Genomic DNA, 24,532 nt, shown 5'->3' on the forward strand with positions numbered 1-24,532 from the left:
AAAATCATATTTTTATTTCATTTGATATTAAATTTCAGTTGTAGTATTTGAAATAATAATAAACCGTAATGTACAAAAAGTCATTTAAAAATTATATTGATTGTTTTTTATTGAGCAGAAACATTTGTATATAAACTTTACCCATGTGATTTTCATTGTTCAGTTTTGACTGAACGAGACTAATCCTTATACATAGACAACTAGCAATACAACAGTAATAATAAATGTATTGCCATCTAGTTTTCAAAAGTTCAATAACAGAAATGAAGAAAACTGTGATTAAATTCATTCATGTGACATTGACACAATTTGTCAAATTTAGAAATAATCTTCAAAGAGAGAGGAACTCACAGTAGTCAAATAAAAGATCGGTGAACTTCAGAGGAAGTGGGTCTTTAAACAAAAATAATTTTCAAAAGTAAAATTCGCGAGTGTATCTAAATCAAAACATTGTGGTGAATAGTCAGCCGTTAGTATCAATATGTGAACACATCAAACAAATTAAAGTAAGTTCTATGATCAATTCGACCAAGACAGGTTATATTTTGATTCATTTGTATGCTATGAATGTAACAATAAAATTTATTTGCGTAACACGTTTTATTTAACATTCATATATATTATGAAGAGGTTTATTCACATCATGTTGAAGCAAAACCATAATCTGATACACACTTAGATAAAGAGTTTTGGTTACAGTACATCCATAGTAAACATTTGTTGAATTTTTTCGAATTAAAAGTTAAATAATTGGAATAGATGTACATTAGCTTATTAACACTGTGAATAGGCGGATTAATATTTATAACTTTAAACAACTAAAAATTAAAGACGGTAGGTATATATACATTATATTGTAAAGTTAACTTTTAATAGTAAATTTATATTAGATTTGGTTTAAATATGAATAGATTAGGAAAAAAACTATATAAATTAATATATACAAATATAAGAACTAATGTACGTATATTTATGTGTTTATTCATTCATATTTATTTCAAAAATTATTTTTATTGCACAATTATTCAATTCTTCAATTTTTAAATATCCCTAAATATAAAATATTTTTTCAAACTAGTCAGCTAGTCTTAACATGGTTATAATTTTATCTAAAAACACTAAATGAGGCAATGTTTATCTTGTTCTAGTTTTGATAAATAATTTTTTTGTTTATGTTACTGAACCAATTCTAATAAGTATGTACCTAATTTCACAATAAATACTATATTTTTAGTAAATATTTAAACATTTGTTCTGACTCAGTTTTCTATTTTTTACATAACATTTTCCAGAGTTAATTGAATGTATATTTCAAAAGTGTTGATATTTATAATGATTTCGCTTAAAAATATAATCATTATACTTTGAACTTATGTAATACATGGGAAGAACCATATTTACTCCAAACAATTCTAGTTAAATGTTTATTTTTCTAGAGACCTATATCATAAGTTTATCAGTTGTTTATATTTAATAGGAAGATATGAATTGTCTGTGCAGTATTGCAGTATACCATGTTCCCATTTCTCTATTAAAAATTTTTCCAAACTATTACCCTGCTGCAATGCTTTATTCAATATGGGTAATTTTTCTACCCATCCAAAAACTCTTTGAGAATCTAAGTTTGTATCAACATAATTTACTATTATCAAGGATACTGCTTAGATCTGTTTTATGTAATTACTAATATGGTTCCAAATGCTCTGTGGGAGATTTGCTACAAAGTAACAGTTGTGCTAAATTCAGCATGGAAAAATCTATAAGAAACAATATTAAACACAACTTTGACAAAATATGGGCTTGCAGTATACTAATAACTCAAATGTCTCTAATTGTGAAATATGGTATGAAATTTCAAGAGCAAAAACTGAATAGCCTACTTGCAAATCTGTAAATCCACCACTGCCAATGCTTAGAATCTTGATTTAAAAAAAGGGTTATATTCATGAATCAAACATAAATAGTGGCTAATAATTTTTAGCAGGAAAATAGCTATAGTTTCTCCTTATTTGTTATAGTGTAGATAATTTGTCATTCTTTGTTACAGGATTTAATAATTTGAAGAAAATTGTGAACTACCAAGTAATGTATTTACAATGCGAAGTTCCACTTAAACTCAACTATGGTATGTTGGAAGGAATATCAAAGAAAAATGGCAAGAAAATGTTTGTGTTGTGATTTTCAAATTTGGAAACACTGCAAATGGCGGACTGTTGATAAAACGAGATAATATTTATAATTAAAAATAATTTCACATTCCTTTATTGTGCCATACACACATAAATTAATCGGTAGTTTTAAAGCTAAAAAAAAGTGAAATATGTCTGAAGATTCTCGGCCACTTTTGGGATCTCTGCGACACCATCATTCGATGAGATCAATCTACCAAAGGATCAGAATTCTGAGACCGTCATCTTTAAGAAAATGCGTATTTGCAATTGTGTTGTTTTCGTTAATATTAATTATTATTTACTCAAGACAGACGCGCTCACCTTATTTAACCAAGTAAGTACACAAATTTATCTTATCAGGAAGACAATCACTGAACTATGCTGGTGTTACAAAAGATTGTTTTAGAAATTAAATAGTTTAATCTTTAGATTAAAGAGAGAATTGTATTCAAATTTGCTGAAAAATAATAAAAATTATTTCCAATAACTATGAATTTTAAAAAAAAATTAGTAATTAATCTACTCCTTTTTAGGAATAGGGAAAATTAATTTTATTTCCAGGTTTTTCATATATAACTAATCAAACTACTATTATATTTTCTTTGTCTTGATTTTAAGGTCTTTTTTCTATGAAAATCAGTTTAAAATAATATGTGAAAATTTCGTTTTAATCTTCTTCAGTCTTCATCAAAATATGACTTGACATTGATAAAGGACGAAGTTGGTAGAAACATCAATTTTGTACTGATTTTCAAAGAAAAATAAACTAAAATCAAGACAAATCATCAAGAAAAACATAAGAGTCTAAGAAGTAAAACATTGAAGAAAGCCCTATTGGATACAGTCTAATTCAAACAAGTTGAATTCACATCACACAAATTTATTTATTGTGTAATTATAGTTCTATATGTCTAATCAGCCCCCTCTCCATTTCTTTTTTTTCTATCTTAGAAGAATTGAGTCCATCTTTCTTTTGCAAATTTTATCAAATTGTCTAACAAACACATTTAGGGTCTTCCTCTTGTATTCCCACAGTCTCTAGGGTATTAATTTCTCACTCTATCAGTCGTCTTAAGTTATGCCCTCTTAATTATAGTCTATACTATTTTGTTGTACTACTGTCAATTGTGACAGCAGTTTTGGTGGATAAAATGATGCATGCATCTCTCATACAATTTAGAAATAATTATTGAGAATCATGTGTCCTCTGGCCTGCCACAGATAAAAAGTTCTATATAGAAGAAACCATTGGCAACAATATATTGTATATTGAATAAAATATAAATTTGCCAACTAGCACCCCATATTTTAAGTATCTAATTTATTTAATGAAGTTATGAATAATTTCCAATGATATAGCTCCTGAAAGGAAAATATTTTAAATATTTAATTATAAGTGCAAGCGTTATTCAGTAGGAGAGTATGTTACATTAGACAAAGTGTTCCTTGCTTTTCTTGGTAGATGTGCCTTCTGCATGTTTATGCCTAAAAAGCCCAATAAGTACGTGATAAAAGTCTTGTTTCTGGTTTACGCTGGAACTTACTTTACAAACTTAGAAATTTACGACTGTGTGCAGCCAAATGGGCAATTTCAGGTGTACAATTTGACTAAAACAGTATATTTTAGAATGTTTGAACATATATCGAAATCTGGACTACCCACTATCTCATGTTCCTAAAAAAATAAGAATGTTCTTCTTCCAATCGAAAATGTGTAATAGATGAAAAATCAGGTGATGCTGAAAAAATTGAAATTATTACTTTGTACAACTCACAAAATGTTGTGATATTGTTGACAAAGTAATATTATATGGAATCTTAGATTGCTAACAATGCATAGATCATTCACAAAATTAATAATGCCCCAGCATCTCAAAGTAGAAGAATCTTTTTTTAAAAAAAATTAATATTACAATTAGTAAAAGAAAACATTGCAAAAAGGGCAAATATTTAAACTTTGCCAAGACATATTCGATAAACGGTTGCCAAATTTACTCAAAAGATTGTTGAACCTCCACAGGATTCTCCTACAAATAAACAATGATGTATAAAACGACAAATACCATATTTCAGTAAGTTTTTAGAAATCGTGGCTTTGTATAGAACACATTATTGCTGTTTGTGGTAAATGTGCCAAAAAATTGAACTCTTAATTTAAGGCCTAATATTTTCTGTTATTGTCAAATATTATCAATGTTTATACTAACGTTCAATTTAGTAAAGTCTTTTTTAGGAAAAAAATATATATAAGACGATTTTGTAAACTAGATTAGAATAAATACAATATTAAAAATTAGAGGGAGTATCATACTAACTAATGAAAACCGATTATATACAAAGAAACACAAGAAATTAACTTAAAATAATATTTGCAATTTGTCGGTAATAGTCTTGACTCATTTACGAGTGTAAAAACTAATCCACTCGTCTGATGAAATATTAATAAACTAAACATAAATTATAGTAGTGAGAATCAGTTTAATAAATTTTGCAACATATTTAAATATGTGTTGAAAATAAAGCGACGACTATATTTGAGTTTATTGTATCACCCTGTACATTCCAATTTATGTTTGAATAACGAAGAATTGATATTGAAGTATAATTTTCTAGGACATTCCGAAATTAGCACTATTGATATTATGAAATTGGTCGATTAAATTGCAAATGATGTTTAATTATTTGATTTGTTTATTTATTTTTACACTCAATGGTTATAAAAGATTGTTAATTATTGTTGTATGTAACTAATAGAAAACTGTGTATATTTACGTAGTAAGTTAAACAGTGGAGTATTATATTTACAATTTAAAAATAGACAGATTGTAGGTAGATAACAATGAAATAATTGTTCAATGCATAAAAAATGAAATGATCCAACTTTGTGCAATGTAACTTGAATACATCGCATTCCATTAAATAGCGGATATCGTTATGGAAATATTTGTGGTTTTAATTTACATAAATTATTATAAATTGGAAATTAATTGATTTTACTAAAAAACGCAAGTCAATATATTATTTACTGTAGGTATCAGATTGACCTCTCAGTTCATAATTTTGAGGTTAATTATTCTTGGCACATAATTTTTCATAATCATCTACGAGAGTGTAATTTCCCGACACTATTTACAATGACAGTCGATACTTCTCGTTAACCTAAACATTACAAAATCATAGAAAAATTTTTGTGTTAACACTATACGATATATACAAGACAATAGAAAAATTCATATGAAACAGATTGGACCTGTTTCATATGCTTAAAAAATGTGGGGTTTCAAGTACTTATAACCTAATTGTTATACATCCATTCAGCAAGGACAATTTTTAATTGATCATTGCTCTTCCCCATTTTAATAACTTTTCCAGGTTCTCCAAGCTGGTGGAATCTGAATTATTATTTCTGGACAATGTATAATAAATGTACCTAACAAATTATGTATCTTAATTGAATCAAAAATAAACAAATATTGATGTAATTTTTTTTATTCATACAAATTCATTTTTAATATATAAATTATATCTTGCAATACGAATGGTCTTTTGCTCGATACCACTAGAGCAGATCCCACTTTTCAACGCTGTCTTAGTTTCCAATCGTTCTGTGTCAATTATACAACCTGTTGACGTTTTTTCTTTTTTGTTGAAAAGAAACTTAAGTATATTCAAATGATAATGAAATTTATCCAGCGTAGAATTATCCAAATTATTATAATCAAAATTTTGTAATTTACAGAACACCTGATTAATCGTTTTAATTATTTAATTTTCAAATTTCAAAACTTTTTTCAAATAATCAATTAAAAATGGTCCTTGCTGAAAGGATGTATCACAATTACCACACTTTAGCATATGAAACAGGTTCAATTTGTTCCATATGAATTTTTCTAATGTGTCTATTAACACTAAACTGTCAGATTTTATTACAATATTAACACGCTACTGACATTTTACGTGTTTTAGAATGATGAGATAATCCAACAGCGAAATCAAATAAATAAACAATAAAGTTGGGTTAATAGAGAACTGTCAATTGTCACGTTATGTCATGGATCATCAAATCATCTGATCTTGATCCTCATACTTATTGTAAGCAAAAGACTTTTTTTAGATGCATGAAACCATATATAGACAGCTCTTATGGGAAAAAACATTCCTTCGTTACGGTGCTGAGAATATTTATTTCCTCTCTCATTCGAGACACTTTATATATATGCATTCCCAAATTCCCTTTTTCTGCAATGTAAAGTGTGGTTGCAGTAAATTAATTTCTATTGTCGTGGTATAATGCATTAAGTGAGTTTCGAGACTTTCAAGGTTAAAGCACAAACATAAACTACAGGTGAATTGTCTAAAAAATGGCAGCTCTTAAACAGAAAAGGGAAAAAATACCCTCGACATCAAAATGTTTCAGATTATGCTAAATTTTTGTACAAATGGGTTTTTTGATACGAGAAGTTTTGACATAGAATTTCATATCAAAACTGTACCCTTAGTAAAACTTTTTCTGTGTTCTGTAACTCGAAAATTACGAAGTAATAAACGAAGAAGTTTTTAATTATTAATATTATTAATTAGTTTTAATATTAAAAAATTTAGATTGAGAGCTTTTCTTTCTTCTAACATTTGACAAAAATCCATTAATCGATTCATCTCAATTTTCTTTTTTTCCGTTTGAAACCTTGGTATTTCAATAAGCATAAACTTTTTTTTAAGGAAACAGACTTTTTTAACAAAAAAAAGAAAAGGTGAACGTTATTTATTTTATAAAAAATTTCTTATAGGATTCAAATTTTGTTTATTCCATCCACTACTGAAGATATTGCTACTAAGATAAGCTGTGATCCCAGCGACTGTATAAATTTTTTCCATGTGAAAAAAACTAATCCTGCAATTACTATGCTATACAGAACTAACTTAACCCACATTCTTATGAGATAACACAGCGCACTATTTGTCCTGTAACGGCCATTTTGAATTTAATCAGCTGATTTCTTGAAGTGTCGTACATAACTTTGTTTTATATGTGATAGCTACAAAGTTAGCAATAGTTTTTCTCAACAATGCTAAATATTAATTCGAAAATATTAAAGTACAACTTTAACTATTGCAGACTCGAGTCTTAATATGCAAGTTGTTATCATATTTATTGATTATTTGGAGTTCAAAACAAATCTACGGTGCGGTCGTAAATCTTATAAAATTATTATTGTAATTGATGGAAAACTTGTTGAACTTTCGCCTTCGCTTCAGTTTAATGAATAAATTATTGCTATATTACCAAGGTTTATATTCAATAATAATACAATGTAAGTGTGTGTTATCAAGAGTCTCGGTTGGGTCTACTTAGGCATGGAGGATAATAGAATAATAAAAAATAATAATTGTTTATTAAATTCATCACTTGCTTGTTTATTCCTGAACTTCTTTTTATTTCTAAATATGTAGTAGATAAATACTATAAAGACAAATTGGATTTCGATATCCCTTTCTTTCTCACTAACCGGATGAATAGATTTTTTAAGTCTATTTTTTGAATGAAAGAGTAATAAAAGGATGAAGCATTCGTAATTTTGACAGGTCAAAACTTTTTTCTATTGTTCTATACTGCTTATGGTTATAAAAGACTAATAAATGCCCGAAATCTTGTATTAGCTCATGTACATTTATTTATATATACATTTATACAACTAGCAAGCTTACATTTTCAAAATTTCGCATATATTATAGGAGTGGGGGTTGAAAAATATCCAATTTAATTTAGGACCAGTAAACTATCCCAGAAATCATTTTTTTAAGATCAAATATTTAAAGCAAAAAATGTGAAAACTACTTTTTGAGTATTTTCGATTTATACGAGGGCTGCTGCTGAAGTTTTGAGATATGGCAAGACTGATGTGAATATACCAAATCTGTCATCATAAAATTTTCCATTAGAGCAACGTAGAGCGGTCAATTCTGAATAGTTCACAGTTCAAATGAAAACGTTTTTGAACAGTCAAAACATCGAATTGATAGATAAGCCGCCGTACAGTCCTTGTTTGGCGCCTAATGATTTATTCTTATAAATCACATGTACCTTAATCTGAATGAAAAAACGCAGCTATTGATCTTATCGGAGAATATTTTGAAAAGTAATGAAGCCATATCCAATTAAGAATTTTATTTGTTTATCACAAAACTTAAGTAGCAACCCTCGTATAGTTAAATGATTGATGCAAGTTGTACTGATTAGCAGTTGATAAACCGTACTATTTACACGAGATAACATATTTTACTATTTTATTTTTTTTACCATAGCACGAATAAATATTTACTCAAGAATTGCGTCAACGGCAGTAATTTAAATCAAAACAAATAGCATTTCAAGTTTTTAAAACTTGATATATTTGTAATAAATCTTAAAAAAACAATTTTTCAAAGCGTTTAAATGATTCAACAAGCTACGTACATACATATTGCTATCAAGTACATATCAAATTAATTTGAATTGCTGCTAATTTTGTACTTTTTGTTTTAAAAGCAGACCAAATGTGAACATTTGTTCTGAATTTGTAGCACACTCCCCCTAACTTAACCTAACCAATCTAAGTTTTCATTTTTTTTTTTCATTTTCATGTTTTTTTTTTCATAAACCCGCCATAAAAACGAAGATTTTAAAAAAAATTATACCCCTGTATAAAAAAATTGAAAGTTTACGCATTAAAAATAATGAAAGTATGAGTTTTTGTTTCGAACCTATAACCTAACCCAACATGTTAGGTTATGTTGGATTATGTTAGGTTGTTATGTTGAATTATCAGCTGCACAGTTTTTAATTTTCTGAGCAGATATTCTCTCAGTTATTCTCACTACACTGTGCAATGTCTCAAGAACGCCCACATTTCTATTTATTTGAAAAAACTATTTAATTAAATTAATCTCGTCAAGCGACGCTAATGTCTAACAGGAATATTTCAAAGGAATTGTGTACATACAGCTTCGGCCAATAGAAACGCATTTATGTTTACGATTCGATGTTTTGATTGGTAAACGGTGGACTACGTGGACAGACGGTTTGTTAGATATTTACTGAATTTTATACGGGAAGTAAACATTATTTTTCATTTCTTAATTTGGTATGAAATATTGATTGTTCCTTGTATAACTGTCTTCTGCAATTAATATTGGAAGAACTATACCTAATTAATAACATTTGCTTTGAAGTATTAGAAAAAACTAACAAAAATGAAAAATATTCTTCATTTTCCATAACAGAATCTCGCTTTGTTTAATATTCATATCACAAATTTTAGTCTAACGTCGATGTTTTAAACTCTGACGTTCATAAATTTCTTTATTCCAGATTTATTCAAAGATCAACGAGACCGGAACCTAACATACGATGTGGTGTTATGAACGGACCTCGGGTTTTACAAAATCACGATCACAAAACTGATGCAAGACTGCGTAGCTACCCGAAAGTTTTAGTTTTCGTAGAAACTATGTATTCTCAGTTAGGTAAAAATATAGCTGAGCTTCTTGTCCATACTAGATTAAAGTAAGTTAAACTTTTTTATCGTACACCATCACTCAAAACATCTGTTTGTATAAAAACAATTCATGAATTTTAACGAATTTATACAGGCTGTTTAAAATGTTCCTTAGATCCATGATGTAGTAAATGTTTTTCTATCAAAAAATTGGTGTTGCTATAAAAAATCTATATTGTAAAAATTATATTTGATTAGTTCAGCAACTCGTTAATTTCAAGGTACAAAATTGAGGTTAGTGGTAAAAGTGTACCAGTACTCACTAACTTAGATAAGGGTCGATATGGTGTGATAGTCTTCGAGAATTTTAATAAATATCTACAAATGGACAACTGGAATCGAGAACTCCTCGACAAGTACTGTCGAGAATACTCTGTCGGTATTATTGGTTTCATCACACCCGAAGAAGAAACATATGTTGGTACTCAACTTAAGGGATTCCCATTGTTCATACACACCAATCTTAGATTAAAAGTAAGTAGACAGTGAACTCATCAACAAATCACTTTGTAACCTTCAATTTTCCATCAAAATTTCATGATTTACTCCATATTTTTATATCATTAGATCCAGAACCTTCATCGAAACACAGAATTATAATTTACCCGTCTCCGATAGATTGTAAACACCCAGTAGATTACTATTCTCGATCTTATTGATTATTTACACTGTTTATATTGTGAAGTCTTTCTGTCCCTACTTTAGGATGCAGCACTAAATGCAGCTTCGCAAATATTGAGATTAACCAGAGCCGGAGAAACAGTCTGGGGTGAACTACCAGGGAACGATTGGACCGTGTTTCAAGCTAATCATTCAACGTACGAACCTCTAGAGTGGGCTACTAGAAGTGATTATTTCCAAATTAATGATAGTAAGTATTCACTGATATCTTCAGATATTCCTGGATGGTTTCCTTTATGAAATTCATCTACATCGATCTGCTGTCTTTGTATTGAAACATTAGAACTACTTAACTAATAATTAATTAAACTTGGTTTCAACAATTTGACTACCGTACTCGACTATTGCCACACTATTAAAACCCTCGTATCCATTTACAAACCGCTTTAAATGCCAAAATCATATTGTATAGAAAAGCTATAAATAATTTTATTTATGGTCGTTAGTTTCACATCAATATAAAATAAAAGTAAGTAATTTGACACGTTAATGGCACTTCAAGTGTATAAGGGACACTTGGAATCACTTAACAATGACGTTGATTTCCATTAGGAGGAAACGAGGTTAACGAGGAAAAAGGATATTAATTGAAAACTTAAAAATTAAAAAAAATAGATCAAATGTTAGTAAAAGACGTGAGGGAAGAGAAAACAAGAACAAGAAGGGCTAGTAAGAGTTAAGGACAAAAAAATGGGTGAAAGAAAAATTAAATAAACTAGAGATAGTAATGGAAAGGTTTTTTCCCTCGACATTCAATTTATTCTAAGTAACTACAAGTTGCACAATCAGCCAATCAACATGTTTATTATCAAATTTATTTGACTTTCATTTATTTATTGTAGCTCAACTGAAGACAAAATTCTAAGGTTTATCTGTTTGGGGCTATGTCTACAAACCCCACTACAGCCTTAGAAGCACTACTAAACCCACCTCCCCTTTACCTTTCAGGCAATAGGCGGCTAATTCAGATCAGTCTGGCATCTGAGCTAAAAAAAAACAAACTAATAGACCAAATGCTTAGCATGATGAGTCGGACAATGGTGATCAACGACCACTAAACATGGGTCAAATAAAGATCTTCCTCAAGCTCGAATTGCATCGGTATAGTATACAGATTGATTTAAGATAGCGCAAGGTGCTGGATTGGGTATTTTGGACTCTTTATACCAAACACATTGACTTTCTTCTTAATAACCAAACGACCTTGAAGGTCTTGGAAGCTATTCAGTTGCACGTCCAAACTAGCGTAGGAACGTTTACGAATTCTGATAGTACTAGCTAACAAAAACGATGTAACCCTAATGTATCTACCAGGGTAGTTCATGGGAGAATAATGTACCATTAAGCACATGATAGGCCCGTATCAGGGTATACCAAAGGATCACATTAGTGAACTGAATGAATGGCTAAAGGTTTAGATGAAGTCTTATTGGATAGAGAAACACTACAGGACTAAGATAATCCAAAATATTCATAACCATATCACCTAAGGTACTTCTAGAGATGTACAGAAACGACATTAAACTGGTAGTCGGTCTATTAATTACCTCCGTAAGGGAAGACAACTAGAGATTCCGAGTCTTGTCCATTTCGGCAAAAGATACCTGAAGAAAGATTAGTGGTAGTACCTTGGGAAATGGAACAAAAAATCACTAGAAAAGGAAGAATTTCAGTATTTTGGAATCAGAACAATGAGATGCAGAGTTATACACAAAATATTTTTTTAGGTATAAGTACAGAACAGTTGGAAAGCCAAAACGACTCACCGAACATCTATTTTAGTTCAATAGTCATTTTCAAAACTGAGAAACCAATTTTCCATGTCAATTTTAGTCTTATATAGTTAGGGGAAAGATAAGTTTATTATTTTTTTTTCTTCTACTACCCTTTAGTAGCAAAATTTTATTTTAATTGTAATATAATGTGGCTATGATTCACAAGAAATTGTGTATAATCTCCAAAATTGTGTATAATCAAAGCTATTTTTCATAATTTTGTTCAAATATATGATCTAAAACCATTTTTTTTTCTTACAGGTGGTTCTAAAGTTCCACTTCCTACAGTTATCCAAGATCACGGTCTATACGACAATATCCAAAGAGTTATTTTTGGTTCTGGATTGAAATTTTGGTTACATCGACTACTGTTCTTAGATAGTTTAAGTTACCTTAGTCACGGTCAACTAAGTTTGTCCCTCGAAAGAAAATTTCTAGTTGATATCGATGATATATTCGTAGGAGAAATTGGGACTAGAATCCGACCAGACGACGTCTTAGCCCTGATTGATACACAAGACAGATTGGCGAATATGGTTCCCGGATTCAAATTTAATTTAGGTAAATACTACAATAAAAAAAAAACATACATTGAGCTATTATGGTTTTGGTTCAGCATGATTAATAAATAAACGTATAAGTACTATCCCGCAACACTTTACACTATATTGTCCATAAAACTATTCGTTTTTGATCCTTCCAAATTTGTCTAAACCAATTCTACAAACAGAAATGTGTTTTATACAATTTTGAATAAATATATTGATTTATAGGTTTTTCCGGAAAGTATTTCCACCATGGCAACAATGAAGAGGACAAAGGCGATGATTTAATATTGGAAAACGTAGACAAATTCATGTGGTTTTCCCATATGTGGAATCATCAACAACCGCATCTCTATGACAACCTCACTTTACTCATGGAAGATATGATGTTGAATAAAAATTTCGCCAAAGAAAATAGTAAGCGATTTAGATATTTTTGTCAATCAATCGCTTACGTACATTATTTTTTTTTTTTTTTCGTTTAGGAATACCAATCGATTCGGGTTATTCGGTTTCGCCGCATCATTCTGGCGTGTACCCAGTTCATGAAAGTTTATATACGGCTTGGAAAAAAGTTTGGAATATCCGAGTAACGTCCACAGAAGAATATCCTCATCTAAGACCGGCTAGATTGAGAAGGGGATTCATACACAGAAATATAATGGTGTTACCGAGACAAACGTGCGGGTTATTCACCCATACTATGTTCATAGACAGGTATCCTGGAGGTAGGGAAAAACTAGATGAATCTATACAGGGCGGTGAACTATTTCAGACCATAGTATATAATCCAGTAAGTATTTTTCAATATATTGTAATAATTTAACCACATATATATGTACACCAAACTAATCACTATTCACTAAATTATACGCCAATACCTGAATTATTCACTTATTTACTGACTCACTTGATAATAAACATATGCCTAGTTATACAAAACAGATTTCTCGATAATTCGGGCTTTAGAATGTAAATAAAAAGGCTTTATTATAATATAAATAAGTTATAAAAAATAATTTAATATAAGAAATTTGTAACCAGCGCGTCCACCAAATTTTAGATTCTTTTAACATAATCAAACAACATCGAACGATACAAGTTTATTTAGTGCTAATGCACAGAGTTTTTTTTTTTAATATACATCAAATTATATATTAATATTGCTGAAATATTTGAAAAAATTTTATATTTATCAAAATAATTATTAAACTAGCAACGATTGAATTTATTTGGATTAAAAATACAACAGATGCTCTAAATTATATTATAAATATAACTTAAAATCAATTTAAACCCTTGATAATAACAACTCTTGATTTAGTAAAAGCTTTCGACTCGATAGATCGCAGAATACTACTACAACACATACATAATTAAGGAAAAGCTTCAAGTTTTATTAATAAATTATGTTTCCGATAGACAACAAAGGATGAAGTCACTTGGTGTTTCATGTAAGATAACGATAGGAGTACCTCAAGGAACTATTTGAGAACCTCGTGGCTCTAAAGAACCACTTCCTACCTCATATATTTCCTAAACCGTGAAGAAGTTACTTTTATTTTTACCACTGAATTAAAAAATGCAATAAAGTATTGCATTTGTTCCATTTAAAATGCCGATACTGAAGAATTGGGATACCCTGTATAATCCGAATGACAATAATATGAAAATTCTGTTAAATACAAAGAACTTTTGTAATTGAAGTTATTTTGATAACTCTTACAGGTTTTGAAAAAAGTATATGGGTCACCTTATATTCGATGTGCCTGTACATCTTTTATATTTTTTTTTGTTTAATTTGACTCATTTCATTTTTGAAATATATTTTATTAACCAAAGATTGAAATTTTATTGATTTTTAATTATTTATATATTCATTTATTTTTAGATAAACATATTCATGACCCATATGTCGAATTATGGTAACGATAGACTAGGTTTATATACGTTTGAGTCTGTAATCAAATTCGTACAATGTTGGACCAATATTAAATTAACTTCAGCGCCTCCTTTACAGTTAGCTGAAAGTTACTTTAAACTCTATCCTGGTGAAGCAGATCCTGTTTGGGGAGTAAGTATTGGTTTTATTGATATTTGGTTTTGCAGAAATACAAAAATTTTAATAATAAAACTATGTAGTTTTAATTTTAAACTGTCATTGTCTATATTCTTTTATCATATTTTAGAACCCATGTGACGATCAACGACACCAAAAAATTTGGTCTAGAAATAAATCATGCGATTCGCTTCCAAAGTTTTTGGTAATCGGTCCTCAAAAAACTGGCACCACTGCGCTTTATACATTCTTATCACTACATCCAGCTATAGCTAGTAACTTACCAAGTCCTACTACATTCGAAGAAATACAATTTTTCAATGCTCATAATTACCTGAGAGGATTAGATTGGTAATTTAAATTAAACTACTACTCGTTAAAACATGTATTAACCAAATCGTTTTAGGTATATGGATTTTTTTCCTACCGATTCTAATTCTTCAGCCAAATATTATTTTGAAAAGAGTGCTACGTATTTCGACGGTGAATTAGTACCCAAAAGGGTACATGCTTTATTGCCGCACGCCAAACTTATAACTATCCTAATATCTCCTGCTAAAAGGGCGTATTCTTGGTATCAACATACGAAAGCGCATGGTGATATAATTGCGAATAATTATAGTTTTCATCACGTCATAACTGCCAGTGATACAGCTCCGAAACCCCTGAGAGATTTAAGAAACAGGTTAGAATTCCATTCAAATTTTAAACAGGTTATTCTTCCTTATAATACCTTTATGAAATGAAGGTGGTTAAAAATTGATAAGGTTTGTTATAAACCAGGATTAATCAAAAACGTGTAATTCGAGTCAATTAAAAGACACGTCCGCTAATAAATAACAAACCTTTTAACTATAATATTCGATCAAGTAATGTTTTCTTAGGTTTAAGGGGGATACTTGTTCTCTTTATACTTCAAATTATTGTAAAATAAAAGTGAATGAATATTGTACATTGAAATAATTTGTAATTTTCCTGGCAAATAAACATTATTCTTATTCTCACGGATTGGACTCTCCTCACCTTCAATCAACACACCCAGTAACTTTGTCTATATGATTACGCAGGAATATTCTGAAAGATATTTTGGTGTTTCAGATTAGTTGTAAAAGCAGCGCACAACCTAACCTAACCGATAATTTTTTATTAAAACGTCAAATTTTTAAATATAAAGTTGTCAACTTTGATTTAAAACCTCCCAAATTATTTTGTTTTCTAAACTATGATTTTTCATATGCCATTAAATGCATTTATTAAATATGTTTAGATGCTTAAATCCAGGGAAATACGCGCAACATCTGGAAAGATGGTTAACTTATTTTCCATCACAATCAGTTCACATAATAGACGGAGAAGAATTGAAGAATAGTCCTGTAGAAGTTATGAATGAACTTCAAAAGTTTCTGAAGATCATGCCATTTTTCAACTACACCCAACATTTAAGGTAAATAATACTTATATATAAATTAAATAATTATCATGTCTTTTTTCCCAAAAATATAATTATTTCCTCTAGTTCCTATTAGTAGGTTACCCTTTCACTTGAAAATTAATTTTCTAATCTCTTTTAAATTATTGTTTGATGACATTTTCGTTCAATTCCTTTTAGCAACTCAAATTGAACGTTCGTCAAATTTCCTCTTGTGTCCTTTTACTAGCTTATATATTTATAAAAAATATCTACATTGATAAATGTTATTTTATGTAAAAACTCATCTAGAAGGTTTTCCGAAACATTCCATATGAGTCTGTGTGATGTCTATTATATTGAGTTGTTTGAAAATTCTCTTAAATCTTCATTTTATGTTTTATCTAAGATAAATTAGAAAAAATTAATTATATCCTAATGTAAAATGAAATTATAATTTTTAATTTTAAGGTTTGATCCAAAAAAAGGTTTCTACTGCCAAGTAATAACCGGAGACCATACCAAATGCCTTGGACGCAGCAAAGGTAGACAGTATCCTCCCATGGAGGAAAAATCCCACAAGTATCTACAGAGGTACTACTTAAGTCATAATACGGCCCTAGTGAAGTTATTCAAAAAAAATGGAATTCGAATTATACCAAACTGGCTCAAAGAAGATTTATCTGATAATACTGATAATAATTCTAATTAATTTTTTATTTTTGTTTTATTTATTGATTATCCTAGATTATTCTAGTAGTAGTAGATTATCCTAGCTACCATATTCTATTGAAAATGCATAATAATTCAATAGATGTACTCGAAACGTTTTTCACAAAAATATATTATATAGTTTCGAAACAGAAATGCATTACATTAATGTTTATTTTTCAAATACTTGTACCTAAATAAGTACAAAAAATAGATTTTGATTACTGTATACTCATACAATACGTTTAATCATGCATTAAACCATACAATTGATCTACTTTTATTTTGATTCAAATACAAGATCATAATTTTCGCTTTTCTCTTTTAATAATTATAGTGTTTTCATTTTAGCTCAATTAATGCGAAAGGAAAAACAATCTGCTCTTTAATGGCATAAACCCTTGAATTTTGGGGTGGAGAATACTGGGTCCGGTCCATTCCTTAGACCATACAGTTACATAGACTTATACTTTGACCGGGAAAGAGACTGTACTGTTCAAGATGTTGTTAGTTTTACTTGGTTTTGAATCATTATTGAATAATATACAATTACAAGAGCTGCTACTTTGGCCGAGAAACTAGCTTTACATGATTCTATAATCCCTTGGAGGGTTTCAGTTACTCAAGAAGTATTGAAAAGTATTTTCAGTACCTTTATGGTTCAAAGAATCAAAAATATTTTCTATTTTGTTTAAGTAATCGAAATCCGTTTATTAATCCCTGAAAAAAAATAATTAAAGTAATTTTATTCTCTCATCCTAATTGGAAAGCAGAAAATAGTATGAATTGGAATTGATATTCGAATTCCCGTCGATTAGGTTAGTCCTAATAGATGTTTTGCCAGTTTTCTTTTGCTAGGGAAAGTAGCGATCAAAGTAACTGTGGTCTAAGGTTCCATCTGTTTCAGTCATTTATGAAATTTGTTGTTTGTAATACTACCACCTTAATGTGTCTCCACTCAATCACAGTCATATTCGAATTTCCATTGGTCACTTTAGTCTCAATAGATGTTTTGCCAGTTTTCTTTAGAGGAGAATAGGAGAGAAATAGCAGTCCAAGTAACTTCAATTTGTTGCCAGTGTACTGTCCTTTCAGTTTGTGTGTCGGGATAGGTATCGGATATTTATTTGTAAATAAAAATATTATTAGGCATTCTTTAATAATGGTAATAAAGGACAATCTGCTTAACGTTTAAATAATGCCTAGTAAAATAGAAGATTGAACAGTATTTTTTACAACTTTATTATTTATAAATTATTGTATAAATAACATACTTCTGTTTACCAGTCATTATCTAAGTTATGTTATAAGGTCTAAATTAATTTCTTGTAGGCAAATATTGTCTCGAAGAAATATGGATTTATTTAAAGCAACTAAAATATACATACGAGGTGTGATAACAAAATATTGTTATTTTATAAAATTCAAATTCATATCCACGAAACTACTGCCTTGGTTAACAATGTACTTATTCCAATGTTGAATCCAGAAGCGACTTCCATATGCTCTGTCTTGATCTTGTCAATGTGAATAGTAGGAAAATCTCTTTTTAAATAGCCTATACCACTTGTCACTACAGACAAATTTCTTGAGCTTCTTTGGTACTAAATGAAATTTATTTATTATTTAATTCTACAATATTAGATGTACATACTGCAATAAAAATTCATTGATCTTATTTTATTATCACCCCTCGTATATTTTTTAATCTGTACCTTTGAATAATTTTGTATATTACTTGTATATTGATTATATTTTATTTTTGTACTTAGATATTTTATTCTGTGTATTTTTATTAGGAATTCAATGAGAAGATTGAACTTTATGTTCGGTTTTGTAGCTGTTACAATAATTATTTTCGAAATAATGAATTAAACCAACTTTATATTGCAACTCATTTGATAATGTCTTTTAAAAAAATGTTTTCAACTTGTCAATTCCCTATAACATCTCTATTTGTCCAATCAGTCAGGTTCTATGTGTTTTATAATATCATCTTCTCATCTCATTTGAGGCAATCTTCTTCTTTATATTTCCACGCTCTCTAATTCTTGATACGTTTGTTTCTACCAACATTTATCCACAAAATTTTCCCACGTAGCACACTTTTTGTTTTTGTATTTATATCCATATTCAGGATTCGTAAATGAGAAAATTGATTGGTAAGTTGAAATTTTTGCACAAACAAATCCATGAATTCTTGGATGAAATCCATTGCAATATTTCACTATAACACGGATTCGAATTTTCGATTCAATTACAACTGCTACAATCACTTCTCGCAAAGAATAAGTTCAAACGAATGGCAACATTCAAGATTACACTGTCTGACGCGCGTTTCGTTAACCAAGTTTACGTCTTCAGAGACTGAAGGTAAACAGTTTACTGAACACTCTAGTTTATACTACCAATACACCAACACTCACAACTACACTGTCAGTTTACTTTCTGAAGACGATAACTTAGTTGTCGAAACGCGCCTCAGACAGTGCAATTGTGAGTGTTGGGGTAGCGGTAGTGTAAATAGTGTTTCAGTATGAATATCACTAACGGTTCCAGAAGTTCCAACTTAATCACTAGGATAATAGACTATGAATCAATTAAAATTATATATTATGTGTTAAATGAACGTTTAGAAGCTGTACTAATTATGTGATTGTATTTGTGAACCATTGATATAGACAGTGATTAAAAAAATGAAAATGTCGTGTAAATATCGATGGTTTACATGACACATGAGATAGTTACGAAGGGGAAATTTAGAGAAACATATAAATAGCAGAATAAGTTGGAGAAAAGCTCTCTTTTGTGTCTCTTAGGCAGTTTGATCTCTGAGTGGTGTTGTTTTATTTATTGGTATCAATAAAAGGAACAATATAAATGTGTCGAGAAGTACCTGCACAGTGTATTATCAACATTATCACGTATTTGTACAGTTTGGTTATTCAACTGTACGACCCAGCTAATTTTGTTTCAATTCCGACCAATTTCTACCAATAATTCATGCATTTGGTCCCTGTGTGCATTGGTAATAACCATATTAAACACACTGTTCACACTACCACACTAACAGTTACACTAAACTTCTTAGTTCACCTTCAGTCTTTGAAGACGATAACTTTGTTATCGAAACTCGTGTCTGACAGTATAGTGGTAATAAAAACAGTGTGTTCAATAAAATTACTACTTTAGAGTTTAAATTTCGTCAAATATGGCCTAAACCATTATCTAGTTTTTCATATCATTTCCATCTCATTCTAATTTTCTTAAAACTTCCTGTAGAGCCTCATTTGGTATTTTGAGATACTTATGAATTAATCATATTAGAATATTTGATGAATCGATGAAAATTATATGGCAAATAATTCGTAAAGATGACATATCAGTGTATAGTGGCAATATACTTCTTTTTGTATTATTACTATAATAAAAAATATTTTGGAAAAATATTTTCAATACCTAGAATTCAATTGAACAATTTAGAATATTGCAAAAAGTTGAAATTATAAATCAAAGTGCAGTTGCCATAATGTGAGGTATTAAAAAATATTGGACCCAGATAAACTTCCAATAATTTGTCTTCATTCATTTGTTCATATTGGTAATTCTCATAAATCTATTTAAAATCGATTTGAATAGATTAAATAATTATGAAATCTTATCATTTTTTTTTTTAAATGTAGAATAAAAAATTCGGCTAGGTTAAATTAACCTACCAATTATGGAGTAAAACTAATATTGCAGTTTGAACATGACTGAAAAAATACTTACATCAATATGTAAGTAATCAAATTATTGTAGTAGTAATCACAGTTCAATTAAAACAATATGAGTTTACAAAAAATATTTTACTTCTTTGGAAATTATTGAAATATCTCAGTGTGATTCTTGAACATTGTTTTGAACAAAGCTCAAAAAATTATAACCTACAGTTTACGGTAGCTCTCAAAAATCAGATCCACAATGTCTTCTCATTGATTCTAACCCAAAATACTCAAAATTTAGCTGAAATAACATCCTCTTCTGATCAGTTTTGGGGCTTGAAAGTTTCAATAAGCAAAAAACGTAGTCTGAATGTCGTTACCTCTTAACTCATCATCCCCTCACTTTTATTCAAAATGAGGGAATTACAAAACAAATCATAACCTAAAAAAATCTCACAACATAACCTTTCGTTACCAGCTAGCTTATCGCTACGCTTTCTAACCTCTAAAAACTTGAAGTCAGTTCGCCATTCCGAACAAGTAACCGTACTACCAACTGTCAAAAACTAATGCGAGTATTACCAAAGTTCTTAAAAATATACCTACTTATGGACTGTTGGTAACGCTGTGAGGTAATGACTATTTTTCATAGGGTAAATATCGAATTAACATTGGATAAGTATTTAATGACTTATGATCCTAAATTCAGAGAAATTTTGAAAGTTTGTTGTATTTACAATAGACAAGTCATAGTTCCGAACAGATTTTTTTAAAACTTTAGACAAAGTTCTAATCCTGATATCGAGACATAGTGAGGGAAGGATTTTCATAGTACTATATATGTTTAATTCCTCACAAATTCCCGTACAATCCCATAGTTATTACCAACAAATTTTTCCTTAATTTTCACTGCCTAAGATGGAATAAAATGAATGTTTCGAATTCAATTCTTCTACTCTCTTTACTCAATTATTATGTCTATCTACACTTACTGGTGTAAGACATGGGGTTGAGTCTTTTGTTTGTGCTGGTACCTCATCTATTTTCTCCCCTCTGTTTCAGTGGCTTTATTGATTTCTTCCATCCTCATCTTTATTTATTGTTCTTACTTCTAGCATTCTTTTCATCCTTTTCAGTTGTCCGAACCATCTTAGTTGATTTTCTCCTATGTATTGTTTTGAATTCAACATTTACCAGTATGTTCTTATCTTTATCTCTCATATTCTTAAAGGTTACATTTTTCTTTTCTGTTGTTTCCTCATGATGTTATAGGAAAGCTTTGGATTGTCTCTGTATGATGATGTCAGTTTCATCCCAAAGCTTTTGAGAGGATAAATAAATGTATTGAATTCAGTTCTTTTTATTCTATTTGAAATATTTTATCTGGGTCCATTTACACACAGTTCAGATCCATAAATATTTTACTACATCTGCAGATCTGTGCTGTGTGTTCTAAAATAATTACAGTAATACATATTCGTATTTAAATATGTAATTAAATGAATATGAACGTGCAATAGAGTATTCGCGTCCAGTGATAGAGCTTGAAATGAGTAGATGTTAAATAATCTTGGTGTATTCTTTCTGTACAAAATGTGTTTGTTTATTCTAATGTTATGTTTTATAATATTTCTTAAACATATCTCTATGACTGAATGTTACAATTTTTATAACTTGAAACATTCAATTGAATAATAACAAAACAGAAATATTCACAAAATAGAACAAAATTCTATGAAGGGTTAGTTTTTGCTTTTTAATATATATGCTACTGAAAAATAAGAGAAACAAATAAAAATTGAAACTATTTTCTTACAAAAAAAAACTGAACTCACCGTTTAATACTGCTACACCAACACAAACACATTGTCCGGTCCTTCGAGCCGGATATGAACCAGCGACTCATTGTAGAATGTAGTGCTGGTAGTAAATTGTCCAGGGGGTAACTATAGGCTGCGACTTTATCTGCTTTTATCAAGGATCATTTACAGTCATCTAGTTCCAGAGTCCTTATAAACTCCAATATCTACGATGACTTCAAGTACTTCACATCTTCATTCCTACAAATCTTTGTAGTTTGTAATTGCAGAATATTCTGTAACTGGATGATCTGGAGTTTCTTCTTCTTCCCCATAAAATTTCTGCTAAACCAAGTTATTGAAAAGTTCCAAAAGTTTTTTTTATAATAACCCAGTCTTAAAAAATTTTAATAAAACGAAATCCTGGCTTTGCAGTAACAACCAACAATGGTTGAATGTTATGTATGGTCGTTAATGGTATGCGGAGTATAGTCGTGGACTCCAAAGGCCAGGAAGATGAACCAACTGGAGGCATTCGGAATGTGGCTTCAGAGAAGAATGCTTTGAACTCCATGTTATAAACGAGAATGTACTACGAAGAGCAAACGTCAGAAAGTAACAGTTGTGGCTCAGAGATATTCGAGACTGGACCGGCATAACAAGGGATGCTGAACTTTTTCTCTTGGAAGAGGACCATGGTGATTGCCAATGTCAAGGAGACCGGACAAGGCACGTGAAAGGAGGGGTCTTGGAAACATCTGCCAAAATAATTCTTTTCCAGATTATTCCTTATCCTGGAACCCTGGAACAGGTTCCAGCCAAGTCTGGTGCAATGGTAATATTGTTCGGTATCATTATCATCAACAATTCTTAATTGCAAGGACAAAACTATGATTCGTAATGCTGTAAAAAATTGCTGAATCTAGTGAACTCTACACAGTTCGTCAATAAATTTTTATCCTTGTGGTAGCTAGAAATTTAACGAAAATTGAAATTATGGGGAATGTACTAAGTATTTAGAGAATATGATCGTTATAAATCTACACATTAAATTATGATTTGTTTGAATGAATTGAATGTTTCAAGTTTAGACAGATCGAAGTAATAATTTATTCAAAACTTGTACATAAATATGTGTGCCATTATTGTAAACGGTTCATAGTAAACTGGAAACGCGATAACTGAAATATGTATTTTTATTTGTAAAAAATTTTATCATTTTTTTATAAATAAGGTAATGGATGGAAATTCTTTTAGTTAAATTTCCTTTCTGAAAATTCTGTTTACAAAATGTTTCTGATGCAAAGGTGTATTAAAATTTTCCATAACTTCAATTTGATTAATTTTTCTAGTAAATTGATTGAAAGTTTTTAATTATTGACCTTAGAGCAATATATTATTAAATATCAAAATAAAGAAGTTGAGATATGGTTTAAAGTCTTCAAAAAATTAGTATGAACCGACTTACAAAAACTTAAATGAACTACATAATGGTGAATATTCACGGTTTAAATGTATAATCCATAGAAACTTTAAAATTGTAATTTTTATACATTTTTTATAAAAAAGTTCATAATTTTATAGCAAATATTTTGTTGTATTTCAAATCTGTTGACTAATTTTTTTTAAAGTTACTATGGCTAATTTTCATTGTCCAAGAATATTGAAAAATATAAAAAATATACTGTACTTCTGTTCTTTTTTCTTTCAAACCCATAACTTTTATAAGCGTTTTTTCAAAAAATTGCGTATGTTTTTTGGAAAGTGAATACAAAACGAACAATTTGAAGTCGAAAACAGTAGAATATCAAAATTTAAACAATTTTTGCGACAGTGTTAATGACATCTAACATTTTTGTTAGTTCACAATGGGTGCATTCCACTAAGCGTTCAAATACTTTTTTTGTGTTCTACGACTACGATAGTTGTGGCTGCGACGAGAACGTCACTTCTGACTTCGTGACTATCGTTCACGTCGACTTTTGTCAAAAGAGCTGAAAGAATTAGCGGAATTTTCAAAACTCAACCATAAGAATCATTATTTGATGCGTTACCACCAAATATTTCACTATCGCCGCAGAAGATATTTTGATTTTACTTTAATGTAAATCAGTCTTAAAGCTTTCGCATCTATTTTTTCTATT

The 24,532-nt window shown here is 29.7% G+C and overlaps 1 protein-coding gene across 2 annotated transcripts; it reads left to right on the top strand.

Annotated features, from left to right (window-relative positions):
- Positions 1–320: 320 nt before the first annotated feature.
- LOC130450258 (bifunctional heparan sulfate N-deacetylase/N-sulfotransferase) lies at positions 321–24,077 on the top strand. Of its 2 annotated transcripts, none has more exons than XM_056788557.1 (13): positions 321–506; positions 2,048–2,505; positions 9,520–9,714; positions 9,928–10,180; positions 10,412–10,577; positions 12,424–12,723; positions 12,936–13,124; positions 13,193–13,500; positions 14,599–14,781; positions 14,897–15,117; positions 15,173–15,451; positions 16,034–16,210; positions 16,646–24,077. In XM_056788557.1, the coding sequence occupies exons 2-13, from the start codon at positions 2,321–2,323 to the stop codon at positions 16,884–16,886; spliced, it is 2,697 nt and encodes an 898-aa protein (XP_056644535.1). In that variant the 5' UTR covers positions 321–506; positions 2,048–2,320; the 3' UTR covers positions 16,887–24,077. The 2 variants fall into 2 exon arrangements, with proteins under 2 accessions (XP_056644535.1, XP_056644536.1); XM_056788558.1 differs by lacking the exon at positions 321–506 and adding an exon at positions 785–834.
- The last annotated feature ends 455 nt before the right edge of the window (positions 24,078–24,532 follow it).

This window comes from Diorhabda sublineata, chromosome 11, assembly GCF_026230105.1.
Source record: "Diorhabda sublineata isolate icDioSubl1.1 chromosome 11, icDioSubl1.1, whole genome shotgun sequence".
Lineage (NCBI taxonomy): Eukaryota > Metazoa > Arthropoda > Insecta > Coleoptera > Chrysomelidae > Diorhabda > Diorhabda sublineata.